The sequence below is a fragment of the Peromyscus leucopus genome, chromosome 6, assembly GCF_004664715.2.
Source record: "Peromyscus leucopus breed LL Stock chromosome 6, UCI_PerLeu_2.1, whole genome shotgun sequence".
Classification (NCBI taxonomy): Eukaryota; Metazoa; Chordata; class Mammalia; order Rodentia; family Cricetidae; genus Peromyscus; species Peromyscus leucopus.
This window is the reverse complement of record NC_051068.1, coordinates 74647069-74671848: the sequence shown is the minus strand read 5'-3', so window position 1 is coordinate 74671848 and position 24780 is coordinate 74647069. Positions and strand designations below refer to the sequence as shown.

At 47.3% G+C, this 24780-nt stretch overlaps 1 protein-coding gene and 1 long non-coding RNA gene across 3 annotated transcripts; one reads left to right on the top strand and one right to left on the bottom strand.

The window, feature by feature from the left end:
* Window positions 1–208: 208 nt before the first annotated feature.
* Window positions 209–3453, bottom strand: LOC119088204. Its single transcript, XR_005091814.1, has 2 exons — window positions 3111–3453; window positions 209–507 (listed from the first exon to the last, which is right to left on the bottom strand). It is a non-coding gene; the product is annotated as an uncharacterized LOC119088204 (long non-coding RNA).
* Window positions 3454–3517: 64 nt separating this feature from the next.
* Tent5c (terminal nucleotidyltransferase 5C) lies at window positions 3518–23079 on the top strand. 2 transcript variants are annotated; one of them, XM_028877289.2, is made up of 2 exons: window positions 3518–3802; window positions 21154–23079. In XM_028877289.2, the coding sequence occupies exon 2, from the start codon at window positions 21181–21183 to the stop codon at window positions 22354–22356; it is 1176 nt and encodes a 391-aa protein (XP_028733122.1). In that variant the 5' UTR covers window positions 3518–3802; window positions 21154–21180; the 3' UTR covers window positions 22357–23079. The 2 variants fall into 2 exon arrangements, with proteins under 2 accessions (XP_028733122.1, XP_037062828.1); XM_037206933.1 differs by lacking the exon at window positions 3518–3802 and adding an exon at window positions 10570–10765.
* Window positions 23080–24780: the final 1701 nt, after the last annotated feature.

Below are 24780 nucleotides of genomic sequence, written 5' to 3'. Positions count from 1 at the left end.
CTTTATATGTATGCTAATAAAGTTGAAATTAATCATTTTGAGAGAGAGACTTGGGAGCCATTTGAATAAATATGATGGCTCACTCAGATAAAGTAATCACAAATTCAAGACATAGGAAACTGATACATTAGGGGACGAGTAACCACTATTCCAAAAAGTCTTTCTTCCTCAACAAAGGCAGTAATGGTGGAATTTCTTTGCTTTCCTAGAGTACTTCAAATGACTTTATTGAGACATGAAGTTTCTAGGGTTATTGCTAAAAGAGGGGCACACTTGCATTTTAAAGACTGTTTTGACTATTTTCCCACCTCGGCTTCTCTAGGCATAACCAGTGGAGTATTCCAAATGAAGAAAAGAAAGGAAGGTCTTTGAAGCATTTTGATTGGTGATGCACCAGCAGAGGCTGAAATCTGGCAAGCAGACCCCAAGAGTCTTGGAGGGATAGTTTAAACATCTGGCTCCGTGTCCAGTGGGCAGGGCCTGGTTCCTTCCCGAGTCTTCTGCCAGCTTCAGGGTGACACGGTTTTATGAGGTAGACAAGAACACAGTGTATTAAAAAAATAAAAACTGAAACAAAAATCTTTAAAAAGTTTAGATAGGCTCCAGGAATTTTTAAAAATGAGGGGAAAAAATGTACACATGTGTGACTATAAGAAGTTTCTCTTCTGGATCCTGGTCTCCCCATCTCCCCATCGTGGGATCACCTAACTTGTTCAGGAGGTTGACAAAATGTCACCTAAGCAAAGGACGGATCAAACTTTAGGTTCAGAAGTCTACCTGTAGTAAGAAAGCAGAAGGGACTAACAGGGAAGAGAAGGGACCAGCTGGAGGGGGAGGGGGCCTAGTGGAGACCTGGGAGGGCGGGGAACAAAGTGTACCACAAACAGGAATGTGTGAAATGTCATGGTGAAAACCATTCATTTGTACGCTAACCAACACATAATAATATCAATGATGACCTCGGGTGACAGTATCCATGTCAAAGGCCAGGGTGTTATTGAGATTGGAGCTTTGCAGAAAGAAGGTTGGTTATTTGCTCAAGGCTTGAAACCTAATTCTCAGAAGACAAAAGCAATTATCTTTGTGGCTTTGGGACAGGCGGAGAATCCTTACACAGGACATAAAACACCAAGCATTTAAAAATAACATTAAACTGTAAGTCAGCTGCAGGTTGAGAGAAGGTATTTGGAACAGACACAACCAACAGAGGACTTACATCAAGGATACATAAAGAACTTGAAGAGTTGGAACAGGCAAAAGACATGAACAGATTCTTCCCTCAAAGACCATCATAATGGGTGATAAGCATCTGAAAAGTTGCTCAATAGCATTGATCTCCAGAGAAATAATGTTTAATTACAATGAAATACATGTTTTTAATTCTAAAAGACAACACTTGGGCCAGGGAGATGCTTCAGAGGGTAAAGCTGCTTGTGGCTGAGTTCAATCCCCAGATCCCACACGGTGGAGAGAACCAACATCAAAGTTGTTCTATGACCTCCACACACTCACTGTGGCATGTGCATCCCCCTCCGACGATAAAATGTAGTTAAAACATTTTAAACACCTTGATACCAAAATGGTAAGTATGTGGAATCATCAGGAATCTTACAGCACTGGTTGAAACAGGTTACCCCTTTTGCTTTAAAAATGGATCTATTTTTTTTGTTCATGGTTTAAATTTTTGTTTTTAGTTTTTCTTTGGTCGTTATTTTTATTACTCAGATCACTGGCAATATATTTAAAGCTTAACATGTGAATACTCTGTAAACCAGAAGTTCAAATCCCCAGCCTGTGTGTGACATGAATGAATGTGGCATCTATACACAGAAGAATGTTTTCAGCAACTTCACTAAGGACCGTCAAAAACTCAAAGCAATCAAAGTGTCTAACACAGAGTAAATCGAGTACGTAAATTGTTGGTTAATGAATATGCAGTAGTGAAGAATGAGCCATTGTTACATACAACAGAGAAATCTCACAGACAGAAAAATGCTCACCCTCTATTTCAAGTTCACGCCAAGTTCTAATGCCAGTGCAACTGATACATGAAGACTAACACCTTACTATTGGTAACCCTGTGAGACACTGAGTGGCAGGGGCCATGGCTAAGCTGCAAGGTTCTGGGTGACAGCTCTGTGGGTACACACACACCCATCATTCTGCACACAATAATAGACACTGTGAGACCTGGCCGTGCTCACACCATCAACAACAAAACTGACCAAACACCCTGAATTTGTGTTCAAGAACAGGGACACCCAATCTCTGTAAGTTCTCATACTGATGTCTTATATTGTTATGATTTCTGGGGGATTCTCCTCCCCCACCCGAGGAAGCCTGCACTTGAAAACTCTTCATAGCCTAGCAGACACTGCAGGGCACACATGCTAGGCTAGGCGGGGGTGGTAAGAGAGCAGAACAGAACAATGATTCAGGAAGCCATCTTGCCCCCAGGACCCAGTAGAGGATCAATCGAAGCTCAACAAGTGTTTATTAATGACCGTTTTCTGACTTACATAGCACCTGGCATGCACTTTATTTAAAGCCGTGCATGATTAATAACTATTTTCCTAATATTGATCCCACAGTTATCCCACCCTTACTCCCATCCTACAGATGGGAAAATAGAGGTTAGTGGAGGATGGGTTAAGCTACACAGCAAGGCTAGGAGTTACCAGCAGGTCACGCCTGTAATCCCAGCGGTTGGGTGGTGCACACAGGAGGATCAGTTAAAGGTCAGCCAAAGCTACTTAAAGGCCTGTCTGGGTTCCGGAGACATTGTCTCAAAAGCCCCAAACCAAACCAAACCAAAAACAGCTCCTCTCAAGGCCTTCCAGAGAGTTACGTGGTGAAGAAGATTCCCACTCATTAGCCTTAATTCTGAAGCACAGCCCATCAACCACGTGCAGGGGAATTAAGGGAAGTGGCCGGGGTCCCCCGCCGGGCAAGTGATGATAACCGGTCACAAAGCCCTGTGCCATTCCCGGGAGGGCAGAGCTGCTGCACCTTCGGCTTTTGTGCTGGGTTCCCAGGTCCTCTAACTGCATTCAGGTGGTCCCGCGGCCAGAGAATCAGCTGCCTCCTTTTCCCCAGGACCACAATCTCACCTCCAGCCAATTTGCTCGAGGAATAAGAAAGATTTCCAGGGCCCACCTAAGAGTTTTCTGACTTCACAAACACCGCGCGAGACAGGCGTGGGCTTCCTTCCACTCCCGGCTCTTGGAATCAGGGAGCCACTGGTGCGAAGAGCGCCAAAAACTCAGAAAGAAAACGCACCCGCCAGGGAGCAAGCAGGGTGGAGGTGAGAACTGTCGGGGCAAGGGAAGGCAAAGACCAGGAGTCGCATTGAGGAGCGGAGCGGACAGAGGGAGAAGTGTCCCATCAACACCTAAGTTGGTGGCGACACAGCGCCTCTCTTATTGCGCCTGCGCAACGCTGCCTCCGGACAACCCCGCCCCTTCGCGCCTCCGGAGGTTTACTTGTCTCTCGGCAACCATTGACCCGGGGAGCCAATCAGAGGGCGGCGTTCGCCCGGCCCCCGCCGTTAGCGCCGGGCGCAAGGATCCCGCGGGGCCGCGGCCGGCGCGCCCCGCCCTGGCTCCCCCGGGAGGCCGGCCGCGGGGCGGGGGCAGGGGCGGGGAGGCGCGGGGGAGTGGTCAGGCCGGTTAAGATCGGAGGGGGCGGCGGCGGGACCGCTCACTCGCGGCAGCTGTCTAGGGGCCGTAGTCACCGCGCCGCTCCTGCTGGGGGCTGCCCACGCCAACCACCTGCCTCTGTCGCCGCCTCTTCCAGCGCCCAGGTGAGTCCGTGCTCCCCTCCTCCTCAGGTGTGAGGATGCTGCTGAGGTCCCGCGGGGAGCCAAGCACTCACGCTCCGGGGTCCGTCCCAGCAGAGCCTGGTGGGGTGGCCCGGAGATGGAGGGGAGATACCGGCAGGTGTCAGGACCCGCACGGATCCCGCGTCCCTGGCTCAGGCTACCACCGTAAAGGAGCGCAAACTTTTCGGATACTGTGGCTGGGATTTGGCAAACTTGGGCGAGCTCCTGCTGGCCCGGAGACAGGAGAGTGGGTGGTGGTCACCTCCTGCTCTTTCCTTGCCCCTGCCAGTAGGTTGTCTGGCTCTGCGCTACGCCCCTGTGGCGCGCACACCGAGTCCCGAACCCGGGCGATTTTGAACCCCGCGGTTTCGGCGGCGTAGATGGAGACGCAGCGGTCCGGGGTTAGAGCCTGGCAGGCGAGGGGGGGGGGCAGCTTCCTGGGCTCGGTGCCCAGGATGGCGGCCGAGATCCTTCTTTCTTGGGGACTGTGGACATCGCGCGCGGCCAAGAAGCTGCGCGTCTCTCGGAAACTTCTCGAGAATATGGCAACTGAGAAAACCCTGGTTCCTCCCCTTTGGGGATCGAAAGTTGCCTACCGCGTGGGCTGAAAGCCATGCAGACTTAGTTAGTGACTCTGATAGTGGTGCTGTTGGAGACTTAGAGGCGCTGCTGTTCCGTAGCGTCGCGGTCATGGGACCCCTTTAGTGCGGTCCGCGAAGAGGGTGGGAAGGACATCGGAGGGAGCTGAGGGACCTACAGTGCCAGCTGGTAGCCCTTAGACCCAAGTTCTGACTGTTGGCGAGCGGGCGGGCGACCTCAAAGTCACGGAGGGTTGGTGAGGAAATGCTTGTTTGGTTTTTCCAAATGGAGAACTTCCACCTGAGCCGACTATCAGACCTGGGTGGTCTTGGCCCCTTTCTCCCTCTCCTCCTTTAAATATGCAGAAACCTTTCTGCGGAGCCGTGACTAATTCCTAGTCTTAAGCCCCTCCCCACCCCAATTTGAGGATAAAGTGCTTACAAGACTTAATAGACTTAACAGGTTTGTAAAGAACAGCTATATATGTAACCGTTTGAACTGCGACGAGTTTGGTAGTCTGGAAGTAAGGTTAAGATGGTTAAGGTCCTCCTAAGTTAGGCTTCAAGCTGCCTCCTCTACCCTGGGAAGGAGGATGAGGGTAGCCATTGCTGGCTACAACAACTTCCAGTGTAATTTGCTTGGCAAGGCAGTGAGTGAGCCAGAAAGCTTGCCAGGCAGCCAAGAGGGTGGTAGGAGACCTTACCAAGAATTCTACCATGCTGGAAGTCACCAGAGGTGTGATTCCCCTCCCCCTCCCCCTCCACATTTTACCCTGTAGTTGAAGGGTGTGGGCTGGGGGGCTAAAGAAGGTTGACTTTACTCTCTCTGCTGCATCTGGACCTACAGTGGCTCTTTCCTTTGCAACCCTTGTTTGTGGAGATGGAGAGCTTAGTATGTATCCCTGATCAGGTAGCTGAAACCTTGTCTCTGAAGGGACACCTTAGTTTTGGAGCTACACAGATATGAGTTAGGCGTTTTTAGAAAGAAGATTTTGACATTTTGGAATAATTGTCCCAGTATCTGCACAGGATGTCCCTTGCTGTCATTAAAATTGTGGAGGTGGGGTGCTCAACTTTCTCTAGACAGTCACCAAAAAAAAAGACCCTTACTTTGGGGGGGTACTCACCGCGGGATCCGTGCGGTGAGTAACTTTAGTGTGTGCCCCTAGAACAAACAGGCACACTCTTTAGTGTGCGTCCCTCCCATAATACCTACCTTGTGGCTAGAGATTCCGTTTGTGAACTCTGTGGGCCAGAGTGAGTGTGGAGAGCCAAGGGCTCACTGGTCAGCTCTCTCCTGCCAGTGTAGTTACCAAGCTTTCAGCGGGACTTCCAGCCTCCCCGACCTCCCCCTGCCCCATCTCCCAGTCTGCGTCCCCCACTGCTCAAGGCCAGGCAGATTATATGTGCCTTGCACTGCCCCCCAGACAGTCAGGTGGCAGCTGAGCAGTGGAGGTGATGTGAAAGTGGGCTGTTGTGTGCCCCGTTGTGTGATTAGCTAGGCTCAGCTGTTACAGAATTGGAAACCGCCACTGAGTGTTTCCTTCCTTCCTTTCCAGCTCCATCCACTAGGTAGTCTTTGTCTTCATCTTTCTTCTTTGCTGTGCCCTCCCAGACTCAGCCAATGAGGAAGAGGGCAGCCTGGGTTAGATTGTCTTTTTTTTTTTTTTTTTTTTTTTCTATTACTGAGAAAAGCTGGAGGAGTGTGTGTTATAAGAGTTAAGCCGGTGTTTGGGAGTTTCTTATCTCCTTCCTGAACACACAACTCGTTCTCTCTCTCTCTCTCTCTCTCTCTCTCTCTCTCTCTCTCTCTCTCTCATTATGGAGGAAACGGGGAAATATGGAAAGGTGCCCTCCCTCCACCATCTTGGTGTTTTGACTGTAGCCGATGAAGTTGTATTATGATGACCCCAACTCCTCCATATTTACAGAAGTGCTCGTGAGTTGAAAGCTACACGAGACAACAGTAAAGCTGATCTCCTAATCTCTTGGACCTAAGGTTTCTCCCACTTTTTTAACCTTTTGATCAGATGCCTTCCTTGTAAGGAAGCTTTTATTTAGAATTTAAATGGTTATAGAAAGCATCTTTACATAACTCAACTTTGTAAGGGAATCCTGTGAACTGTTTCAAATTACTATTCTGTACAGCTGGCCCTTGTAGCTTGTTCTTGAAGTGCTTGCAGAACTTTTTGCAACAACAGAAAAAAAAAAAACTTAATACGAAGAAGTAATTACTGACATGAAGCAGCTCTGTGTGTAAGGATGCTTTATGGTTTCAGAGCATTTTCCACTGTGGATCATTAAACTGCGAGGTGCTTATTTCTTGGATAACAGTGGTTGAGTCAGAAAGTGCTTCCTAGGTGGTGGTTGGTGCCAGGTGCTGGGGAGGCCAAGGGAATGGTATGTGAAAGGCCTGTGGAAGAGCTTTGGAGGTGAGACACAAGGTAGGCTGCTTTTATGATGTACTTGAAGAACTTGTCTTTCTCTCAATTGTCTCAACCCTTCCCCGCATGTGGACCCCAGAAAAGTGGGATTTGCTGTAGAGTCCTCATCCTTGCCTAGAGAGTGTGTGCTTGGTCTTGCGTGCAGACCTGCTCCTATTAAATGAATGCACCTTCTGCTGAGGGCTGCCTGCTGTTCTCCCAGAGAAGGAAGCATGCTTGAAGTGCGCGTTCTCCTGCTGGATCAAGGTACCTACCGGATGGAGCTTTTTTGCATCAGAAGCGCCTGGTCTAAAAGGCTGGAAGGTTTCTGGGTCGTCTTTTCAGTGAAGCCTTAGCAGTGTAGGCTTGGAGCAGAGGAGCAAGCAGTGAGTGCAAACTGATCAACAGCTGCGGCTCCTAAGCCTGGCCAGACTCTAACCCCACCCCCTGAGCTCTTCCTCCCCGCCATCGCCAGGTTCTCTCAGCCCCAGCTCGCTCACTCAGCCTTTCTCTCTCTGGTTCACTCAGCTGCTGGCTCTGCTGACTCGTTCTTTTTTTTTTTTTTTTGTTCCCCCGCTGTCATCACTGACCTGGTTTAGGGGACTGTAGACAGGAGCAGGATGAGAGTAACAGCAGGCGTCCCTGTCTCTGGCCAGTGCTCAGTCCCCCGTGCCTTGGAGCACTGGAGTAAATTCCCAGGAACTGCCCATCCCTAAGATCTCCCTACATTCCTCTGAGATAGCTATTTCCTGATGCCTTCCTTGCTGTTCCATGAGCAGGTTGGTTGTCCCTAATTGTCCTACCTTGCCTTACAAAATTCAGTTAGATATTTGGGGGAAAACTTGAACAGAACCCGTCCTCCCACTGACCTTTATTTTAATATGTCTTTGGGACCTCTGCAGACTCTGACAGATCTTCTCTTCTCTGAGGGCTGCCTTAGCCCACGTCTCTCTGCTCCAGTGTGATATAGTTCTCATTTGCATATTTTCTTGTTTCCAAAATTTTAATACAGAACTAAAGGGCTTTAAAAAAAAAAAAAAGTCCCTCATTTTCTCTACATCCAACCCCTATTTTAAAAAAAAATGATGGTAGAAAATTATGCGCCGGGCGGGGGTGGCCCACGCCTTTAATCCCAGCACTCGGGAGGCAGAGCCAGGCTGATCTCTGTGAGTTCAAGGCCAGCCTGGTCTCCAAAGGGAGTTCCAGGAAAGGCACAAAGCTACACAGAGAAACCCTGTCTCGAAAAACCAAAAAAAAGGGAAAGAAAGAAAAAAAGAAAATTATGCATGGATCATGAACCATCCCCCTTATCTCATCCAGTCTCCCTTAGCTTCTGTCCATACTTGGCCTCATAGGATAAGGCCGGCTTTCTTCTACCTGGCCTGGCTGCCTGCCTGTCCCTGCCTCTCCATGCACTGTGGTGGTCCTTGTCCCTGCTTGTCATAGTTAGAGTTGGGCATCAGCACTCTGCAGCTGCCTGAGGCTATCGTGTGGAATACAGTGAGGCCGAAGAAAGAGTAGGGTGGAGATGTGGGGGTGGGGTGGGATGGGGTAGGGGTGGGGTTTGCTCTGGGCTGTTTCTCTGGGACTCGGCACTGCTGCTGTGTCCCATTGCAGACTGTTGTAGACTTCATGCTTACTCCCTTGCCTCGTAGGCTGTCTTTCACTTGTGGGGGGGGGGGGGGGGTACCTGGGCACGGATCCTGGCACCTCCTTTACTACCCCAGGCCTCCATTTCTCCATTGTCATCCACAGCAGACAGAGTCATTGCTGTCCCATAGACACACGGGAAGAAAAGCCTGGTAAAATTCGTTCAAACAATAGATCTATTTATCTCTTTAACTCGGTATGCCAAGTAATCAGCGCACAGACACATAAAAGAGATACTTTATATTCTTCCTTAAAATCAAGTCCCTGAAGTCTATTGTGTATTTTGTATACGCTATGCACTTCTGTTTGGACACTCTACCTTTCAAGTGCTCAAGAGTTCCATGGCCCAGGGCTGCTGTATTGGGTAGTGCAGGTCTGGACCATGTGCAAACATGCTTTCCTCTCAAATCCTGACTCTATGTGTGTGAGAAGCCATGGCGAGCCGACCAAAGCCACTGAAGAGTGTGTACAGGCTACAAGCTCTGTGTGGGCAGAGGCCTCTGTCTCCTGCCGTCCGATCACAGAGTCCTAGGAGAGTGCTTCCACGGGGTATCGGAACAAATGAACAGCCGTCACACTGTCTTACCGAGGCAGACTTGACGCCGATCCCCAGGCTGTCTGATTCCCTCTTGTTTAAGACTCTTCCTTAAGAGAATAGCTGGAAGCATTGCAGATGAAATCTGAGATTGACAGGAGACGAGGGCTGAATTTTATTTAGCAGTTAAAATTTGCCGACAATTTGTTCTTAATGAAAACTTACCAACGATTAACATTTTGAACAAACATGCGAGAGGAATGGGCTTTTCCAGGCAAAGATGTTTGGGAGATCTCTAGGAACAGTCTGTAGGCAGCCATGCTGGTGACCTGGAGTCCTGGCTCACTCGACTCTACACTGGTAGGACATCACCTTTTAGAAAGTTGGTACAGAGCGGGGCGGCGGTGGCGCACGCTTTTAATCCCAGCACTCAGAAGGAGGCAGAGGCAGGCAGATCTCTGAGTTTGAGGCCAGCCTGGTCTACAGAGCGAGATCCAGGACAGGCTATGAAGAAACCCTGTCTCCAAAACAAAACAAAACAAAACAAAACAAAACAAAAGTTGGTACAGAAGTATTGTGCTGTGGTTTTGTTTCTTCACACAGTGCACACCTCACAATGTATGTAAGTTTAGCATGTTTCTCTCTGCTTGTTCCTATGCCTGCTACCCAGAGGTCTGCCACCCGCTAGGTTAATACCTTTAACCTGGCTGGTCGGCATGTGACGTTCTCATCAGTGCTGAAACTGAGGCTAGCTCACACTTAGACATTTGTGAATGTCTTACCCAGATAAGTGCTGCCTTTGAGGGCTGAGCGTTGCTGGTCCTTCTCCTGATAAGACCCACGGGTTCTGCTACTGACTAGCAGGACTTGTAGCCACTTTTAACTAACTGAAGTCTTTGTTTTGGGGCGGCTGATGACTTTCCTAAGCTTTGAGCTGGATGGCGGTACAGCCTTTGAAATAAACCTGAGGATTGTGACTCGGTCCTCCTCTCTGGGAGCCTTGTTTTTCTCAGTCCAGTCCACCTCTAAGACAAAAAGGTCGGGCTCTATTTGGAGAGCCCTTCATGTGAGTTGAGACTGGTAATGTCTCTGATTTAGCAATGCGTGGTATAGCGTTACTCTTTCTAGTTCAGTTTGTGTAGAAGGTGCTTCATGTTGGCACACCTCAGATACTTTGTGTCTCGCTGCCAGCCAACAGTGTCTGCATTCTGATATTGTTAAATATTTACATTTGCAGTGACTTCGGGGTAGTCTTGGAGCTCTCATTTTCACTCCCTGGCCGTGCCTATTGGAATATCTGCCCCCAGTGTTTTGATTCTCCTCTGTGCCTCCCCAGTCCCAGCATGACATCTTCCAGCGTTATCTCTCCACCCACACACGCTTAGGCATCCTATTTTGAAAAGTGGGGAGTAGCTTTCTGCTTGGAGTCATGTTCAGGTAGTGTCTGGACGTGACCCAGTGACTGATAACCACTGGGTGTTGTGGCATCTGTAGGGGAGTGAGAATCTGAAGGTCCCCCACACTCTAGAAGCTTGGTGCACAACAAAGCAGGCCCCGCCCCCATTCTGTGCCTTGGGCTGTTGGGAATCCGACCAAACTTTTTGCTTTGGTAGACATCAGTGTGAAATGGCTACTGATAACCCTGGGAAAACAGAAAATGTGGTAGAACTGCAATCGAGAAAAAGCCATCTGTGATGTCTGGTGTCACACCGACTTAGAAGTGTTTTCTGGCCAGGGACAGCTGCTATTGTAAGCTGAGGTACAATGGCCTATGGGCATTTGGGTGGGTTAATTGTAAATGGGACTGTATTACTGACGTGTGGGTGTGAAAACTACCTGACATGGGCACCCTAAGGAAGGGTTTGTTTTGGCTCACAGCTTTAAGGTGCAATCTTCATGGCAGGGAGGGCGCAGTAGCGGGAGGCAGCTGGTCACATTCAGCTTGCTTTCTCTCTTTATTCAGCCCCGTGGGGAGATGCTGCCAGCATCTGTGGTGGATCTTTTCCCACCTCAGTTAAACCTCCTAGAAGGGCTCCCCCAAACATTCCCAGAGATGTGTTTCACCGACGACTCCGATCCATCAAGTTGACAATGGCGAGTGACTGTATCACAAGGGTATCTTGGGAGAAAGTTAGTGCAGCATATACTTTATTGCCCTTAAACTAATGCTTTTTTTGTTTGTTTGTTTGTTTTTTTTGTTTTTGTTTTTTTTTTTGTTTTTGTTTTTTGAGAGAGTTTCTCTGTGTAGTTTTGTTCCTTTCCTGGAACTCACTTTGTAGACCAGGCTGGCCTTGAACTCACAGAGATTTACCTGCCTCTGCTTCCCAAGTGCTGGGATTATAGGCGTGCACCACCACCGCCCAGCCAAACTATGCTTTTTTTTAAAATCTGATCCGTTGCTTTGGGCTATTTCATCTAGATTATTCTAGGGTTTCCCTGTACAGCCCTGGCTGTCCTGGAACTTCCTCTGTAGACCAGGCTGGCCTTGAGCTCACAGAGATCGGCCTGCCTCTTCCTCCCAAGTGCTGGGATTAAAGGCGTGGATGGACACCACCCAGCTGGATGTAATTTCTTAGAAAGTTCAAGGCTGTGGAGGAGCCTCCAGAGTATGATGCCTCCCCTATTGGGAGCCCAGGCTGTGGTGAAGGACTGGAGGCCAGACTAAGGGCTTTTCCAATGCCGCCCTAGGCCCTAGATAACTTCTGGCCTTTGTAATTCCAGGAATGCAAGGAGTGGGGAAGGACATCTCTTTAGAAGGCCAAATCTACTTCAACCCTGGTTTTCTTCCTCACTCCTTAGCCGCTGGCTGTAGATGTCCATGGTCATTCAAAGTACACAGCTCAAGTGATGTAGCTCAGCAGCTGAGCATTCAGTTTAGTGGACACAAATCCTGACTTTCTTAAATGCACACACACACACACACACACACACACACACACACACACACACACACACACACACACACGGTCTGGCTCTATTCTCTCAGCTGAAAGACTCTCAAGCCAAATAGCATGGGTGTCTAGGAAGTGACAGGTGCCTTGTCTGAGGTTGGGCCCTTGTGGTCTGTTCTAGGTTGCTTCTGTTTTCAGTTATGTCCGAGACTAGCCCTTGAGGGTCTGGTAACTATTTTCCCCCTCAGAGAAGGTCTCTTTGGCTCTGTTGCTTTATCATGGACCAACACGTCTTGATCTCCTAGTCATCAAAGTACAACCTAGTAACAGTTTATTCTTGAGTCTCCTTCCTGTGGCTACCAGAACAGCTAGTTCTTAAAGTTTTCTCCCACCCTGTAATACACCTCCGCTACCCACCTGCAAGGAATAGGAGACTTCTTTAGCCACATTTCTGCCATGTACCAGCAACGTGTCCTTGGACAGTTTAGAATATGCATATCTGCTTGGTTTCCCAGTGTACTCCCCAGAAACAAGGAGAAATGACATTTCCTTTATAGGGATTTCAAAGACTTTTTAAATGTTTATTTAGTGTATGGTGTACATGTGGAGATGAGTGGGCGATTTGTGGGAGTCGGTTCTCTTCCACCATGCGGGTCCTAGGTCATCGAGCTTGGGGCAAGGGCCCTTTCCTGCTGAGCCATCTTCTAGCCCTACACTGCTTCTGTAGAAACCAGGTGGTCAGGGTGGAGCGTCTGCCCAATGGGTAAAACTTACCCTGCGGGAAAAGGATGTGGGGAGAACTGGAGGAGGTTGGTTTGGAAACAACAGGTGTGCAGCCCCTTTTTTTGCAAAGTGGGACTTCCCAGACATGGTGGCCCATACGTGATTTCCAGGGTCTCTCTAAAAAGCCACCTCTAAGCCACTTTGGAGTCCTTTGGTTCTAAAGCCTGCACAAAAGCGGGCAGTAAAGGGTGACCCACTCAAGCTGGAGACAGTACAAGGGTGAGGAGCCACGCACGGTCAGGGTCAGCAGAAGGCAGCTCCCCCACCCTCACCCTCCCTTTTCTTGGCTGGCACCAATGAATCTTTGTTTTAGAAATGCTTGCCTGAGTAGCAGTAAGGAACACTTATCTAGTGCACTTGTGGCCCCGTGACCCGTGTTCCCTGGTGTCCCCCACCAAGGCCCCTTTGGGCCTGAGGGTGGAGTCAACAGTTCCAAGAATTAGGACCGTGGCTCCAGGGATGAGTTCCTGCGCTCTTTTATGAGCCACCCTGTTTAAATTGGGGAGGCAGGAAGTTTGGCTTAGGAGGGCTTAGATGGAAAGTGATCATGACCACGGCTTGCTTCTTCAGTGTGTTTTTATTTCCTTTGCTTTCACTCATGCCTGCCTCCCCTGTGCTGTATGGTGAATAAGGATTACGCCTGACCTCTGGTTTTCCCTCACTTGGGTCACTGAGGTGTGAGAGGCAGCGTGGGGGAGGTATGGCGAAGACTATTTTCAGTCATTTTTACCTCTGCTCAAATCCTTTCTTATTATACATGGGGGAGTAGTTAGTGTAGGAGATATAAGAAAGGACCTCCCCCACCCCCACCCCCCACCGGGGTGTCTTTGTTCCTCAGTTCTTACCCGTGGCTGGCTGTTAACCTGACCTAAAAGGATTTATTAGGAAGATGCACTTTTTTTTTTTTTTAAGATAGCATCCAGGAACAGGAACAGGGCGTTTTGCCACCAAGAGAATGTTTATAGGCGATGGTGCTTCTTTTCATTCTTAAACCTACAATAGAGTCAGAAGGGGATGTTGCTCAGTTCCCTCTGGAATGAGTGATGGGCTCCAGGAGGGGAGCTTCAGTTCTAGACTCAGTTTCCCTGATGCCTTCTAGACAATCACTTCTACAACTTGCATGTTCAGTATCGCAGGCCTGGAGATCCCTTCCTTGACTTCACAGAGGCCCGTCTCTCTCCACGCAAAAACTCTGGGGGCTGGGGGGCACTTTCCATGCCTAATGTCAGGTACTGAAAAGGACTCAGTGTTAATCTTCAGACTTTCATGCCAGTGCCCTCCATGTCCTTAGTACCCTTACCCCGTCTCGGACATCTGCCTGTCCTGCATGCCCACCTGAGCTCGTTCATGCCTCTAACAGGCTGTGCCAGAAACCTCAGTAGGCTGTGCAGCAGGAATCCAAATGCTCCCCACCCCTCACTCCCCTTGGGTCGCTCTGCCCTGGGCAGTGAGGTGTATCACAGCAGGTGGGGCATCTACCCTGACCTCAGGGAGCTTAGGCTAACCCTTTGGCATAGGTTATCTCCTCCATGCCTGCTGCCATCTATGCAGACTGTTTTCTCTCAGTGTGTATTTTCTTCTTTGCTGCAGCAGCCCAGGAATGCAGGCGTCCCTAAGATAAATAATTGTTACCAGCAATCAAACCATCAAAAAGATTAAATATTGGGGGATGGAGAGATGGCTCAGTGGTTAAGAGCACGGGCTCTTCTTCCAGAGGATATGGATTTGAGGCCCAACACCTACCCACACGGCAGCTCAAAACTACCTGTGGCTCTGGTTCCAGGGGATCTGCTGGCCTCCTTGGGCACTGTACCCATAGTGGTATGCAGACATACACGCAGGCCAAACACCTGCACACATGAAATAAAAATAATAAAAATGTACTTGAAAACAAATACTGTGAACAGAGTAGGCATTTGGCCTTCTTCCAGGCTCATAGAAGTGCCTGGATTTTCCAGCCGATGACCAGTTCTGTGCCCACCTTTGCTGGCTTCCCCTTTGTGTAACCACAATGGATCTGCTTCTCAAACATGGCTTTGAATTTACTGGACTTAAGTTCATTTTTTTTTCCCTAGCCACTATTGTGTTAATTCTGCTAACTAGAATTTGCCTTTAACTAGGGCCTCTCATGAGCTGAGCATGTTTGATTCATGTGATTCTTTTATATGGAGGTTACATAAGTGTTGATTTAAAGGCAGTTAATTAAAACTGAAACTGTTGAACTAAGGTCTGGTGTGTTATCTAAGCACCCAGGGCTGTAAATTGAGTTTATTCTTATAATATTGAATTAATATTACAATGTTGAAGTAATGTAGGAATATGTTGATATTTGAAAGCTTCTGGATTTCAATAATAGTTACAAGAATCTTTATATAAATTTATTCATTTTTAATTATGTGTGTATATATGTGTCTGTGTATGGATCTGTGCATGTGAGTGCAGGAACCCTGGGAAGCCAGAAGAGAGAGTTAGATCCCCTGGAGCTTGACTCACAGATGGTTGTGAACCACTCAACATGGGTGCTAGTATCCAGACTCAGGTGTCGTCCCCCACCCCCTGCAAAAGCACTACACACTCAACCACTAACCCATCTCTCCAACTCCACCAACACCACCCCCCACACTGCCAAATAGCTCATTAATTTATACTTTTCTAATGAGCGAAGAATTTCATAGGTAAATTTATAGATGCATTTGGGTCAGCTCAGCTTCATCACAACTAAGTCATGGTAAATTGGGGGAGTTAAAGATCATACTATGGATGTGACATCAGCCCATGTCCCAGAGTGTTCTTTTTATGGACTCCATTTTTTTCTCCCAAAGTTTACCTCACTGTTCGTGTTTATATCCAAAGAAACTGACTTGGAAGATGCCAGCATAAGACTTGAATTCCTGAAAATGTACATACTGTCTTTCAAAAAAAAAAAAAAAAAAAAAAAGTTCTTGCAGCTGTAGCCAATCATCTGCTGTGGATATTGCTCTGTATAAATAAAATGCCGATTGGCCAGTAGCCAGGCAGGAAATATAGGCAGGACAAGCAGAGAAGAGAATTCTGGGAACAGGAAGGCTGAGTCAGGAGATGCTGCCAGCCACCGCCATGAGTACCAACATGTAAGATACCGGTAAGCCACGAGCCATGTGGCAAAGTATACATGCATAGAAATGGGTTAATTTAAGATAGAAGAACAGCTAGCTAGAAGCTTGAGCCATTAGGCCAAACAGTTTAAATAGTGTAAGAGTCTGTGTGTTTAGTTTATAAGTGGGCTGCGGGACTGCCGGGGCTTGGCGGGAGTCGGAGAGAAAAACTCCAGCTACAATCATCAGCAAGAGGGCATAGCAGGAACAGCTTTGGTAGGTTTGAGGGGAGAAGACCTTGGGAAACAGTTGAAAAAGTGTTTTGATACCGAACATTGAGTGGATGGGGTGAGATGAACAGGCCTGTTATTTTGAGTTTTTCTTTTAACACATATATAACGAATGTCTTTTTATTTTTAAAGTATGTTAGGTGGAAGCTTGACAAAAGGCCTTCTAGAGGGAAATCATTGTCCTCTTCCCTGCATCTCGTGCAGAGGTCAACATTTAAAGCATGGAGGGAAAGCTTCCAAACAGATTTGATTTATTTGGTGCATAGATATGGGAGTGTGAGGCAGGGAAGAGAACTGAAGAAATTAAACACCATGGAGCAAGTGAGTAGAATTCTTATAAGTGAAAGATCTTAGAATGTAGTTCATGAGATTTTTTAATTTTTATCAGTGAGTACTTATCAATGAGTACTTCCAAAGGGTACAAAATGCATTCTCTTCCACACCCACGCCAAACTGAAGATAGGGCACTCAATACAGACGTGTGTACTTATTTAGGCATAAAACTTTGCATGCACAGTTTTGCACTTTTCCATTCATGAGTCATGAGCACCTACATTCTTTTTGTTTGTTTTTTTGTTTTTGGTTTTTCGAGACAGGGTTTCTCTGTATAGCTTTGGAGCCTGTCCTGGAACTCACTCTGTAGACCAGGCTGGCCTCGAACTCACAGAGATCCGCCTGCCTCTGCCTCCCGAGTGCTGGGATTAAAGGTGTGCACCAACACCGCCCTGCAAGCACTTACATTCTTACACACACGTGAAATCACATGCGGATGTGATGTGTGCTCGCAGCTTTTTTGACTACCCCCCAATGACTGTCTCTGTGCACACTTGGCAGCTCTACTAAAATTCAGAGGAGACTGGGTAGACGGAGAGTGACCACATCAAAGGATAATGGAACTTAAGTTCAGAGTCTCACCTAGTTCCTCAAAGGGCCCAAGGGCTGTGCACGAGAGGTGTCTGCTTTCCCACACAGGAGCTGAGCTTTGCTGCCTGCCATGGTGGGTGAAAACCAGGCCCTGGGATTTTAGGTGGCCCACCCTCTGAGTGAGGTTGAGTGTTTTGTGTCTGAGCCACTGTTTATAATCTTTTCCTCTTCTCTTTTGAGGTCTTGCATTTATGACTTCTTACTTATTAAGGAAATGAATACTTTGCCAAAATTAGTGTTTTCTTATGTTTGCCTTCTGAATGTTTTGTACCATGTAAACAGTTTAATTTTTTTTCTTTTATTTTGGTTTTTCAAGACAGGGTTTCTCTGTGTAGCTTTGGGGTCTGTCCTGGAACTCTCTTTGGAGACCAGGCTGGCCTCAAACTCACAGAGATCCACCTGTCTCTGCCTCCCAAGTGCTGGGATTAAAAGCATGCATCACCACTGCCTGGCTGTGAAGAGTTTAAATTTTATGTAGCCAAACCTGTCTGGTTTTGTGACTGGTTTTCTGTGGTCCAAGAAGGCTTAAAGGCTTACCTACTTGTGTGTACTTGTATAGAAATTCTGGGTTTTCTTTAGTTACTCCTAGAGTTCTTTTAGTACTGACTCAACCAACTAGATCAGTGGTTCTCAACCTGTGGGTCATGACCACTTTTGGGGGTTGAATGACCCTTTCACAGGGGTCACCTAAGACCATCAGAAGACAGACATCTACATCACGATTCATAATAGTAGCAAAATTACAGTTATGAAGTAGCAACAAAAATAATTTTATGGTTGGGGGGTCATCACAACATGAGGAACTGTATTAAAGGGTTGCAGCATTAGGAGGGTTGAGGACCATTGGACTATATCTTAGTCTTTAGTCCCTGTCCTATCCAACTAGATCTTACGTTAGCAGGAGATAGGGACCCAGCTTTTAAAAATATATAAATTAAGCATTCAGATGTTTGTTTATTTTTTTCTCAGCACTATGTTTTTATTTATGGGTTGGGTTTTTGTTGTTTGAGTCAGGGTCTCTCTATTTAGCCCAGGCTAAACTTAAAATCCTCCTGCCTCAGCCTCTTAAGTGCTAGGAGTCTAGGCATGAGCCCTTATGTGTAATTTCACTTCCTATTTTGAGATGCTTCCTTCTTTATAATAAATCTTCATGTGTATTTGATTTACATATTTAGAAAATTCTGTCCCAACAATTTGTCCTTTTGTGCTGATAATGCAGCTCCTATGTTCAGGGCTCTTTCCTCTCTCTTAACGGCTGGTCCGCCTCCTTGCCACTTTCAGAACGTTTCAGACTATTCCTCTGCCCCTCCTCTCGCGCGAACCTTACCGATACTCAGTCTAAAACAGGGTTTAACTTTGAATCTGCTGCCAATTTAAAAGTGCATGAAAGTCTTCACAGATACTTTTTACCCCAAAGGAAAGAGTTATGTCTCTTAGAGTCTCTGTGGCCCCCAGATGGCCCTTCTGTCATGTTCCAGAACAGTTCTGACTTTAGCCCTACCTAACATTTTTTTTTTTTAAAGGCTTGAATCAAAGGCCTTTCCTACAGCTAATTCTATGCTGGAACATTACTAGGGTTCTTTTTGGAGATTTTCTTAAAATTGTTCCTCGCACCTCATTTGCTGACCATATTGGGACTTCTCAGACCTGTGTCAAACGTGCGAGCCTTGGGAAGTGTAGCAGGTGGCAGACAGCAAGCCTGACTGAAACTCACCTCAGACTGCAGGTGGTCCAGCTTCTAGCTGTGTCTGCGAGCAAGGTGCAGACAGACCATAATACCTTCATGAAAACATTTGAATCTGTTGGGTGCAAATCTGCTGTGTACTGATCATTAAAAAAGAAAGAAAGAAAGAAAGAAAACAAAGACCCACTGAGTATACAGTGAGCACAGAGAAAAGAGAGACAGCTGTCCCAGCTCTGGCTTGAAGGCAAATGCCAGCCCCAATAGATGTTAGGGGTGCATCCCTATCACAGGCTGTTCTGTCTGTCCATCACCGAGGCGGGTCACGCTCGGATGGTCTGAATAGCTTCGGACTTTTAAAGATTCTTTCATCTTCCCCCTGACAAATGCTCTCCAATAGCAAGCGGAGGGACACCCAACCCTAGAGCCCACGAAAACCTGCTTTGATCCTGGGGAGGCTGGCCAGTTCCAGCCGAGTGAACTGACAGGCAGACCCTGACCTTGTGTGTTACTGTGCTGGCTCGAGAGGCTCCTGTCACCCCCAGATCATTGCCATTTCTAGCCATGCTCCGCTTTCCTCCCTCTGTTGTTCCAGCAACAGCTCACCATGGCTTTGTTATCTTGTGTCCCCTCTCTGTAAGTGACCACGTCCGTGACTTTCCTTTTGCCCCCCCCCCCAGAGGGGCAGCCTCTCTCTTGTCTGTATGTTGTATTTGCTGCCTCCCACCAGAGTTGTGTAGCCTACTGCCAACGATCTTTGTGATGGAGAACTGGAAAAGCTCATCCCCACACAACTAGTGGTACCCCGGCACTGTTACAGCCACAAATCCCTGGACCAGGGCAGGCTTGAAATCCATGTTGGAGCCCAAGGAGAATGCATTGATGTGCATTAAAAAGCAGCAGCTTCCAAACAATGAAACTGGCCGGATGAATTTTGTCTGTACAGAGCTTTGCTGGGTGGAAACCATTCATGGTGAAATTGGAAGCCTTCACCAAGACCCCTTGTTTCAGCTTTTGTGTCTGTCGAGATGACATCCAGTCAGCATAAGGACGCAGGCACTTCGTGTTTCTGAGATGCTAATATTTTGCTTTTATGGATTAGGATTTCCGGTACTCCATCATTTTCATCTCTTTTAAAGTGAGATCTACTTCCTTGTTACTAGGTGAAAGTGTAGTAGGTACTTGGTTTGCATCCTCATGGCCCAGGGTTCAGTCCCTGGCATGCCACATGCATACACGCACATACTTATTTGGGAAACTTTGTGGTTCCGGCATGTGAAATATGAGAACTGCTTTCTTTCCCGTCTTGTATTCAGTTTGAACTTTATTCCCCTTAAGGAGCTTCAAGGAACGCTTTTGCAGAAGGCCTTTGGAAGTTTACCTGCCCTGAGACTCTTTGCATCCTTGCTGAAGGATACACTCACTGTAAAACTTCTGGTTGACCACAACTGTTATCTTAGAAACAACTCTGTTCTTTCTGTTCCAGATGACATAGTATTTGTTGTAGGATAGATTAGGCCCATATACGAAAAGGAAGTGGTTGTCTTCCATAGATGAGATGTTGTCTATTTGTGGAGCAAATGGAGCAATGTTTTTTTTTTTTTTATTTTTGGTGTGTGTGTGTGTGTGTGTGTGTGTGTGTGTGTGTGTGTGTGTTGGGGTGGGGTGGGTGTGTGGTATGGGGTGGGTGTGTGTGTTGCACTGGGTATTAGGATTTAGGTATTCACCAGTTCAAGATTTGTTAGGGAACTAAAAACAGAAATAATTTCTATATAGACCAGAGAAAATTAGTAAAGCACACAGGTTGTAGCAAGTCTTTCTCTGTCCAGCCAGCCAGCTCCCAAATAACGACAGAGACTCATTATTAATTATGAAAGCTTGGCCTTAGCTTAGGCTTGTTTTTAACTAGCTCTTACAACTTACATTAACCCATATTTTTTATTGACCTATGTTTTACCTCCATCCCCTTCTGTGTGTCTGCTGCTCTCATGCCTACATCTGTCTCCTACTTCTTCTCTCCCTGCCCAGAAGTCCCGCCTATATCTCTTGCCTAGCGATTGGCCATTCAGCTCTTTATTAAACCAATCACAGCGACAGATCTTCAAACAGTGCACAAATGTCCCACAACAGGAGGTTCTCTTTTCTCTGCACCATTATCGGCTCTTTAATGTTGCTTAGGTGACATGGTTGGTCTGTCTGCTTCTCTTCACACACAGAGGCCTCCCCCACCCTCCCCCACACGGGAGAAGCACACCACCGGCAGCAAGAGCAGCCGCATAAAGCAAGCAATGCCATCATCTGCCCTGCTGTGTGGAATGGAGCTTGTGCAATTCCGGGTGCCGTTCTTGGTGTCTGGGGTGTGTTTCGTGTTCACAGCCGTGCTGAACAGCAGGCACTGTTGACTTCTGTTTTACAGGAAGTTGATAAGTTGAAGGCCTTTGAGCTCCTCCGCTGGCTTTGCCATGCCCACGCGAATCCTAACTCTGTTTCTCACCCCTTTCCAGCTCCCCCTGGCTAGAACATCCCCCAAGATGGCAGAGGAGGGCAGCAGTACCAGGGACTGTGAGTCCCTCAGCGTGCTCAACTGGGACCAGGTTAGCCGGCTGCATGAGGTTCTGACCGAGGTCGTACCCGTCCACGGACGAGGCAACTTTCCAACCTTGGAGATCACCCTTAAGGACATCGTCCAGACTGTCCGCAGCCGGCTGGAGGAGGCAGGCATCAAGGTTCAGGACGTCCGATTGAACGGCTCTGCAGCGGGCCACGTTTTGGTCAAAGACAACGGCTTGGGTTGCAAAGATCTGGATCTCATCTTTCACGTGGCTCTTCCCACGGAGACCGAATTTCAGCTGGTGAGAGATGTGGTTCTGTGTTCCCTCCTGAACTTTCTGCCAGAGGGCGTGAATAAGCTCAAAATCAGCCCCGTCACCCTGAAGGAGGCGTATGTGCAGAAGCTGGTGAAGGTCTGCACAGAGGCAGACCGCTGGAGCCTGATTTCCCTCTCCAACAAGAACGGGAGGAACGTGGAGCTCAAGTTTGTTGACTCCATCCGGCGTCAGTTTGAGTTCAGTGTGGACTCCTTCCAGATCATTCTAGACTCTTTGCTGTTTTTCTATGACTGCTCCAGTAATCCCATCTCTGAGCATTTCCACCCCACAGTGATCGGGGAGAGTGTGTACGGGGATTTTGAGGAAGCCTTTGACCATCTTCAGAACAGGCTGATCGCCACCAAGAACCCTGAAGAGATCCGAGGCGGGGGTCTTCTTAAGTACAGCAACCTTCTGGTGCGGGACTTCCGGCCTGCGGACCAGGAGGAAATCAAGACTCTAGAGCGTTACATGTGCTCCAGGTTTTTCATCGACTTCCCAGACATCCTGGAACAGCAGAGGAAGCTGGAGACCTACCTTCAAAACCACTTCGCTGAAGAAGAGAGAAGCAAGTACGACTACCTCATGATTCTTCGCAGGGTAGTGAACGAAAGCACCGTGTGCCTTATGGGGCACGAACGCAGGCAGACCCTGAACCTCATCTCTCTCCTGGCCTTGCGAGTGCTGGCAGAGCAAAACATCATCCCCAGTGCCACCAATGTCACCTGTTACTACCAGCCAGCTCCTTATGTCAGCGATGGCAACTTCAACAACTATTACATCGCCCATCCTCCAGTTACCTACAGCCAGCCTTATCCAACATGGCTGCCCTGTAACTAACCTCGAGACCCGAGGGTTTCCACAGTGGGAACCCATTTAGGGCAGGGGCTTTCAGGTAGGAGAGCCTCCTCCTAGATGTAGGTGTTTGGCTTTTAAAGGGGAACTCAGCTCTGACTCTGCTTTTCTTTGTGAACCCATTGGAATAGGTCCACAAGACTATCAGGAGCCAACCCTAAAAGGACCCATATTACAGTGCCACTCTGGAAGATGCAATAGGAAGTGTGACCTCTCTACATCTTTCTAAGATAGTCACTAACTTGTCACTTCCCAGACATTAGCACATGGGATTTGAACTCTGCACAGTCTCTGAGATTGGGAGAGTTGGGCAGCATGTGAGAAGCGTTAAAGGCACTCTTCTCGACTAATAGCCTCCAGTCCTCTGCAGGCTCTCATTCAGGATTCTCAGCAGTTTCGTGAAAAGCCGTGCTGGCAGTCTCCTATTGTGTCAGTTTTAGTCAGCCCCCAAACTGGTAAACACAAGGGTGCTCTTTGTGACTGAATTTTCATTCACGGGACTGAGTTGTGTGTGTCTAGTCCCTGTAGCAGAGCTGAGAATTTCATTCATCAATAAACCAAAGCCAATAGCTGGAGACTTGAGATCTGGTTGGAAGTGGTTTATGGTAGATGCTGGGCTGTTTCAAGGAATTATGAGATATTGTGGAGAAAAAAAAATGACCTTTTCTTGAAATGTAACTTGAAAACAAAATAAAATGTGGAACATAATGTTCAAGTAGAATTGTGGTGGCGGGTGGCGATTGTCAATAGGGAACATGAATGTTTTGTTTTGTTTTCTGTAAGGAATTCTTATTGAATGACATGTTCCCCCCCCCCCATTGGCTCTCTGATGATTGACTCTTGTTCGCTCTTCCTGAGAGTAAGGACTATGTTGTGACCAGAGTCATGGTCATAGCTGACATGAGGTTCTTCCCATGTTTTAATTGGAAACCCATTTTTGGACATCAATCCCAGTATGACAGCTATTTTGCTGGAGTACGTTGGACCCTTCTTCTCCAATCCCTTAAAAAATAGTGATTGCATTCCCCAAATATTTTTCACAGCAGGAGAATTCAGGAATTTCAGGAGAAAAGAGTGACCAGTGAACCCACTTTTGAATTTCACTTCCAATCTCCAAGCTGCAGGGAAGGAGGGGTTAATGTCGTCTGGCCTTGTGTGTTCTCGCTACCAGGGCACTTTGATATTACTCTGCTGTATTCGGGGAAGAGTTGAGTGAGTGAAGAATGACCTTTCTTATTCTGTAGGTTTAAGCATTATGTTTATATTCTGCACTTTAGAAGGAAAACAGTGTTAATTGCTGGCCCAAAGCAAGCAGTCCACGGGGAGAGATCCAGGCGACTGTTGCCTTACTTAGTAGGTTCAGATGAGAGATTTCACCTTTTGAAACTTACTTTGGGGTATTTTAGAATGCATCACTTTAAGATATCAAGGGGAAAGGCATTCAGTATTGCCAGCAAGCTTGATTTCTAAAGTGATTCCATCAGATCCAAGAGCTCAATTTTTACTTTGTCCAGCGACCATAAAAATCCAAAGATCTGAGTGATTACTTTGTATTTGCTTTATTGAACTGGTTATCTTCATGCAAAAAGGCCCAGTACAAAGTAATTGGCTGGCCTTTTTCTAGTAATGTGTTTTTGAGTTTCTTCTGGAATGTGCTACATTGGTCCCCTTAACAGCTGATTGACGTGCGTCTTCACTGGCATCCATATTAAGTTAGGTCACCAGAAGCCACTTAGTATCACCAGTTTCTACTGCTCTGTGAATCTTAGTTATGTTTGAATTCACTGACTTTTGAGTCCTGTGAGGGGACCCGAGCTGTTTCAGTGTTGGAGGGAAGGTAAAGAAAAGGGAACCCAACTTTGAAAACCATCGGTCATCCATGACCTTAAAACGCTGCCATTGTAGTGCAGTGAGGACATGTTGGCACAGAAATAGATTTGTAGAGTCAGAGCTTTTGAAGTGGGTTGGCGCCTCCCTCAATATAAGGACTTGCTAATAGAAGTAGAAATCGGGGTTGCTTTGACTGAGAAAGCTTGGGGACCAGTGAGGCACTGGAAAAACATCTGGCTTCTTTTTGAAATTCTTTCTACTTTACATATATATATATATGTTTCCAGTCAGGCCATAGTCTCCTGAGGATGGAGAGAGAGAGACAGAAGTTGTAAACCACCGCTGTATGATGGCCCTCTTGGTAGTTTCTTTGCCTGTCCAGCTGTTTTGTAGTTTGAGAATTGATGTGTGTTCTAGAACCATCACAGTAGAAAGTTGCGTTGACCAGAGCTCCATTTTTAAGACACAACTCCTGGATTGTGGATGTCTGGACTAGAGGTGTATTTACCTGCTCTGTGAACTTTCTGCCAGACCAGAAACAGGCCAGGGAAGCTTTCTGTCTGAAACCTGCCTTTTGTG